Below are 6800 nucleotides of genomic sequence, written 5' to 3' on the forward strand. Positions count from 1 at the left end.
TGTGGTCATAAGGGTAAGTGTATGCCCGTATATATGTGTGCTTATGTCTGTACTGTGTTAAAAAATTAGTAAATGATGAAGGTGTCTAATGTCGAGAGAAAGTTATACGTTTGTATTCTTGTGACGTGTATACCGTATTTCCCGTATGTGCGCCGGCCTGGGACCCTTACTTGAGCGACCGACCTAGCAAGGCTTTGCTATCCCACGTATTCAACATGGTAAACTTAATTGACTTGAGCATCTTCAACAGACGCACGGATGTGCGGCGCGCTATTTTTTTTTTGCAGCGTCGAAATAGCGTTTTAGGGCGCTGAGCTGGTGTTTTGCTTTACCAGAAGCGCAAAAACACATCACCCAATCCTGCAGCCCTGCCTGCAGCAGCCCAGATTTTGCAGCGCGCGCGATACCATTTTCCCCAGCGTGCGAGATTTTAGCGCATCTACTGGAGCGCCAGTTTTGGTTACGCGCGCGTAATAATCACTTTTTTCAGTACGGCTAATCTAACGTGTCTGTTGGAGATGCTCTTAGAGAAGAGGAAAATAAAAGACACATCATGGCAAAACCGACTTGGAGAAAAACGAAAGAAAAGGCCCATCTGGGAAGTAGCCATGCACATCTTGGATCCCACCAACACATACATGGGTTGCGAGACTCACGTGCGGGCAGCCAGAATCTTGGCGCCGCGCATTACTTGACTGCTCATCTTCAAGATCAGTGTGGGCTTTGGCAAACGAAGAGATGGTGGAGCACATGATAATGACCAGAGAAGAAAATGCAAAGTTATGGCTGTTCACTATGCATGACTCTTTACCACATGTGGATTTACGTACATGGCTGTGACTTTGTGGGCGATATGGCATGCGCGTCGGAAATCAATCTACAAACATGTGTTCCAGCCACTCATGTCAACACATATGTTCATCAAGCGCTTCATCGTAGAACTTGAGGCTCTTGCTCCAACATCATCAGCTACCCAGCCTCCCAAGCCGGCGAGTCAAACCTGGATTCGTCCACCTCCGGGAATCACTAAATGTAACGTAGATGGAGCTACTTCTGTACATATGGAGATCGAGGAGCAGTTGCGGTTGTTTGTCGGAATGAATATGGAAAATATTTAGGGTCTTCTTCGATCTCCTGGGCAGGAATTTCAGACCCGACGATTTTGGAGGCCTTAGCAGTGCGGGAATTAAGTTTTGGCCACCGCTGATGATTTAATGCTTAAAAGGATTCTGGTCTCATCGGACTGCCTTCAGGTAATTAATGATGTAAAGGCAAACACTGGAGGTGCACGCCAAGCTATTGTAAGGGAGATCAGAATTTGTGCACAAGATTTCGAGGAGTGCAATTTCATTCATGAAAGTAGATCAAGGAATCATGAAGCTGATAGTTTAGTGAATATCTTTGTACTTAGATACTGGTAGATATACGTGGTTACTTAAGCCGCATGACTCTGTAATCATTGCTCCGGAACTAGTTGATCAATAAAGTTTTTAGTTCCCTAAAAAAACACTCACGTGCCGCAATTGCCATGAACACACGAGAAATTACAGAATGATCTTTAAGCTGAAAACTATTCTTACAATCTCGCGGATTATGGGGGAGTTGCAAGATTACGCATCCACCTTTAGCTCCAGAGCACTACTCACGTGTCGCAATCGCCATGAACATAAGAGACATTGTAGAATGGTCTTTAAGCTGAAGTTAAAAACTATTCTTAGAATCTCGCGAATTATGGTGGAATCTTGGAGCACCCAGGATTAACCTAATAGTGAGTAGTTATGGAGATGAAGGATAATGTGGTGGCGGCTGTGGAGGAGTGGGTGACGAATGGATCTCGACCTTGTCTGTGAACTTGCTCCCGCATTCCCGCCCCCGCCCCTCCACTCTCCTGAATATCACCAGTGCTCTCGATTACGGCTGGGGACGGGGCTGTTACCAATCCGGAGGCTTGAACCTAGGTAAAATCATTGTGTCATCTTCATCGCCGACAAGATCCCTTCAGATATCACCCTTCTCTGTACAGTAGTTCACGACTACATATAGCTCATAAGATCGGCGGAGAATTATTCATCAACACAAAAGGGTGTCTACTAACTTATCCTAGTTCTAGATATTTGAATAATTATCCGAAAAAATTATTTCCAAGATTTTTATGAGATTTCCATCCACATTTAGTTTGGTTGGTTTCTATTCCAATTTTTAGTTTGAAAAAATCTATATAGGAGTTGGGGTTGACATATTTACCAGTGGTCTGAATAGGATAAGAAAGCTTTGGTTAAAATTTGGACCCTGATATCTTCCACACGTTCGGGTGGGGAGAGCATCGCCACACACGTGGTACCAGCGATCGACCCACCGAACGAGTCGTTCGGTATCAGCGATCATCCCACCGAACGACTTTTTTTGAGATAAACGAAAACTTTATTCATTAGAGATAAAAAAATACATTTTCAATCATAAACGAAAACTTTATCCCACCGAACGATTTTGTTCGATAGGGAAAAAACACCACAGCCCAATATACTACATTTGCCATTGTCCATAATAAAAATAAAAAATTGGGCTTTATTTGTCACAACAAAATCTGGGCTTTTATAAAAATACTTTTTTCATATTTGTGCAAAAAAAAAGTCCTCAAGATATGCAGGTGGTTTTTTTTACGGAAAGCTTTTGATCTATTCATTTTCAACCATAGCAGTACAACAAATATCAAATAGAATAAAAATTATGTCCATATCCGTAGACTACCTAGCAACGACTATAAGCACTGAAGCGGTTCGAAGGCGCGCTGCCGTCATCGCTCCTTCCTCGCCAGAGCCAGGTACAAGTTGTCGTAGTTGACAGTTGAAAAGTCATCGTGATAAGGCCTTATAGGACCAGTGCACTAGAACAGCAACCACCACCGACGAAGAGAGAAGCAAATCGGAAGTATCCCACCTGAAGACACACGAACATAGACGAACGAAGACCGGATCTGAGCAAATACAGTAAAGATAACCATAGGTAGAATCCTGGAAGATCTAGCAGAGACACACCTCCACAAATCCTCTGACGATGTTGAACGAAGCACCAGGACAAGGGCTATGTGAGGAGAATTTTTTTTTATCTTCAGCCTTCGGGGAGCCGTTGCTGTGTTGCCTTCTTGAGTAGGACACAAACCCTAACAAAACTCAAAAAAAAAAATAATCTAAAAATGAAGTCCTCCCGTCGGCAAGAGTCGAGATCCACCACGCCCCCATGACCCTAAGGCCATAAGAGACGAGGGCAAATCAGCGACACCGTCGATGGGAAGCAGAAACCCTAGTGCCCTGTCCCCTTGGGAGGAGAGGCGTGTGTTCTCTGTTACCACCCTAAGATATGCATGTGTTAAAAAGGTGTAAACCCAAATTTTCTGAATTGTATAAGTAATTAATATTTTTTATCTTCAAAACTTTAATCCTCAAACAATGGCCATATTGTTTACAATTCGAGGCAAAATAAAGTCAGGGGCATTAGAGTCCCAAGACTCAGGTAAGCTAACTCTAATACAATGTTTTGCTAGAATCAGCAACAAGATTTGATTCCCTACAAAAATGAACATAATCAACGCTTGAAAACTCCAGCCCCAGGAGGAGCATCTGTAATGATCGGTGTGTCCGGACCCATACATCCCTTCGGATTCAAAATTGCATCCAAGGCGCTTCTACTGTCCGATTCGATGACAACTTTAGTGTAGCTGATGGTAGCCGCTGGATTCGAAATGCATAACCAATGTCTCAGCACAAAATGACGTGTCAATGTTGATTTTAACATACCCTGCATTTGGTTTCTTCCACGCATACATCTACTGTAATATCATTCGTCATGATAAAAGGAAACTTTTCATGTGAAAGTCGGAAATAATTCCTAGTACTAGTTAATAGCTGCATGTGTCGAGTGCTAACAAACCAAATAATTCCATACATGGCGGGGATTTGTAGCTTAACCACGGATGATATACCCCCAAAAATCATGGATAGTATCAATTCAATAATACCATTGCAACTTTTTTATTTACTTCCGTGTTTTAATGATGCTATATATGGCATATTTTCTTCGTTTTTGAATCAAGAGCGACGAGGTTAGCCCGTCCGAACGATATGCTGCCTATATAAGCAAGCCTGCCGCGCTCCACCTTCGCTCCGATCCTTGCCGAAGTCGACGAGGTGGTGCTCAACAATGGCAATGGTGCTCGTAGCACTTGCACTCTGCTTGTGTACCACCGTCCTCCTCTCCACTCCACCACCCGCGCATTCCTACACCGGCGACCCATCCTCCGCTCCCCGCCCGAGCCCCGCAGCGGCAGAGCCGACGTCGTCCTCGGAGTACAAGACGTACATCATCCTGCTCAAGCCTCGAGCGGATGCCCAGGTTATGGACGACGAAGCGCGCCAGGGCCGGTACCGGTCCTTCCTCCCCGACGACTTGACCGCCCACGGCGAGCCGCGGCTCCTCCACTCGTACAACACCATCTTCCACGGATTCGCCGCCTTGCTGACGGAGGAGGAGCTGGACGCCGCGTCCAGGAAACCCGGCTTCGGGCGCTGGTTCCCGGACGAGATGATGTACCCCACGACGACCCGCTCGCCCGAGTTCCTCGGCTTGAGCAAGGACGCCGGCTTGTGGCCGAAATCTAGCTACGGCAAAGGGATCATCATCGGGGTGATCGACTCCGGCATCGAGTCGAACCATCCCTCGTTCGACGACGTCGGCATGTCGCCGCCGCCCGCCAGGTGGAAGGGCACGTGCAAGGGCATGGTCAGGCCCGTCCGGTGCAACAACAAGCTCATTGGCGTCAGGTCCTTCGTGGACTACAACCCCGCCGATGAGACCGGCCACGGCACGCACGTGGCGTCGATTGCGGCGGGCAACTTCATCGCCAACGCCTCGTCTTCCCACGGACAGGCCGCCGGGACGGCCGCCGGGATCGCCCCCGGCGCACACGTGGCCATGTACAAGGCCTGCAGACCTAGTGGGTGCCTCCGCTCGAACTTAATTCGTGCGATTGACACGGCTGTGAGCGATGGGGTCGATGTGGTCAACATCTCCCTCGGCCGTAAACCGGGACTACCACTCAGCAGGGACGTTGTGGCCATTGGCGCATTCCGCGCGGTGGCCAAGGGCGTCGTCTTCGTGACTTCTGCTGGCAACGACGGCCCCGACCCGTCCACCGTCAAGAACGACTCGCCGTGGGAGATCACGGTGGCTGCCGGGTCGGTGGACCGGAGGCTCGCCGCCGACCTTGTGCTGGAGTCGGGCGACCTGCTGGTGGAAGGAGAGGCGCTGGTGCAGGGGGCCAACTCGACCGCCTACCAACCCCTCCACTACCCCGGCGACGGTAACCTGTGCAAGAAGGTGAGCGCCGACCGCACGAGGGGCCACATCGTGATATGCGACGATGCGTTGGTTAACGTTGACGCTCAGGCCCGCATCATCAAAAATCTCTACGACAATGGCGCGGCTCAAGTCGTGCTCATCGGTCCGGAGAAAGCTGGTTTCACCTTGGGCTTCAGGGAGTACGGCTCCTCCGTCGTGCAGGAGCCCGCCGCCGTTGGCCGCAAGCTCAAGGACTACAGCAAGTACCCGGATTCCGCGGCGCAGGTGTTATTCAAGGGCACGCAGCTCGGCGTCGGCCCATCGCCCACGGTCATCTACTTTTCCGGCCGTGGCCCGAGCCGCGGCAACCCACACATTCTGAAGCCCGACATCCTGGCGCCGGGGCTCAACATCCTCGCCGCCGCCACGGCGAGCCCAGACCGGGGGCCTTTCAGGTTCAAGTCCGGGACGTCGATGGCGGCGCCTCACATCAGCGGAGTCGTCGCTCTTCTCAAGAGCATGCACCCGGACTGGTCGCCGGCGGCCATCAGGTCAGCCATAATCACCACGGCCGATGACGTGGACAACGAGGGCAGCCGGATCATGAACGAGAAGCACGAGCCGGCGAGCGCCTTCGCTGTAGGCGCGGGGCACGTCAACGCCACGCGGGCCGTCGACCCGGGGTTGGTCTATGACCTGGAGGTCAGAGACTACGCCGGGTACATTTGCCATCTTTTCGCCAAGCTCGACAATGATGACGACGACTACGCCGTGCAAGACATCATCCAGGACTTGAACTTGAATTGCAAGACCGTGCCCCCTCTGTCGGACGTCGACCTCAACTACCCGAGCATTGTGGTGCCGGCCAACACCACTGTGCGGAGGACGCTTACGAACGTGGGGCCGGCGGGGGAGTACACGGCCAGGTTGCACACACGCAAGATCGTGTTCCATGACGTTGGGTTGGATTTCTCGCCCAATTCACTGTCCTTCTCGCGGCCCGGGGAGAAGCTCACCTTCCAAGTAAGCCATCATGGGCCGGAGCTTGCAGAAGGATTCTTGATCTGGGAGTCGGATACGCACACGGTCCAAAGCCCACTCGTTGTCGTGCGTTCGTGAGCGGAAGTTAGACAGATGGAATGTAAGAGATGTGCCACTCCACTGTACTACTACTGCTGCTAGCTTTGCATTGCTTACACGACCAGAATAAAAGAATCATTTAAATTATTTCTTTTAAAGAAGTCGATTTGGTGGCCGAAATTTTGAAAATTTTAAAATTTAATCTTCTCAGTTTCAAAAAATTCTAAAAATATGGACTCTTCTTTTTTCCTGTTATGTGGCGTTTTGTTTTTCTAAATCAGATTGCAACATAAGTTTACCCACGGGCAGCATTCCATGATTATACGATCTATATGAAGCTAGGAAAAGTTACCATTCTATTAGCAGCAGGCTGGTTTTCCACCTTA

General features: G+C 49.6%; 1 protein-coding gene across 1 annotated transcript; it reads left to right on the plus strand.

Moving 5' to 3' along the window:
- The first annotated feature begins 4578 nt into the window (after positions 1-4578).
- On the plus strand, positions 4579-6453 carry LOC109784177 (subtilisin-like protease). The gene is made up of 2 exons (XM_073507399.1): positions 4579-4785; positions 5140-6453. Exons 1-2 carry the CDS (start codon positions 4579-4581, stop codon positions 6451-6453), a joined length of 1521 nt encoding a protein of 506 aa, XP_073363500.1.
- The last annotated feature ends 347 nt before the right edge of the window (positions 6454-6800 follow it).

Source organism: Aegilops tauschii, chromosome 1 (assembly GCF_002575655.3).
Source record: "Aegilops tauschii subsp. strangulata cultivar AL8/78 chromosome 1, Aet v6.0, whole genome shotgun sequence".
Lineage (NCBI taxonomy): Eukaryota > Viridiplantae > Streptophyta > Magnoliopsida > Poales > Poaceae > Aegilops > Aegilops tauschii.

Bases quoted from the DNA above. Each gene is read 5' to 3' on its own strand.
- LOC109784177 (XM_073507399.1), top strand. From the start codon at position 4,579: ATGATGTACCCCACGACGACCCGCTCGCCCGAGTTCCTCGGCTTGAGC. The intron at 4,786-5,139 runs GTCCGGTGCAAC...GCGGTGGCCAAG, and splicing joins GCAAGGGCATGGTCAGGCCC to GGCGTCGTCTTCGTGACTTC.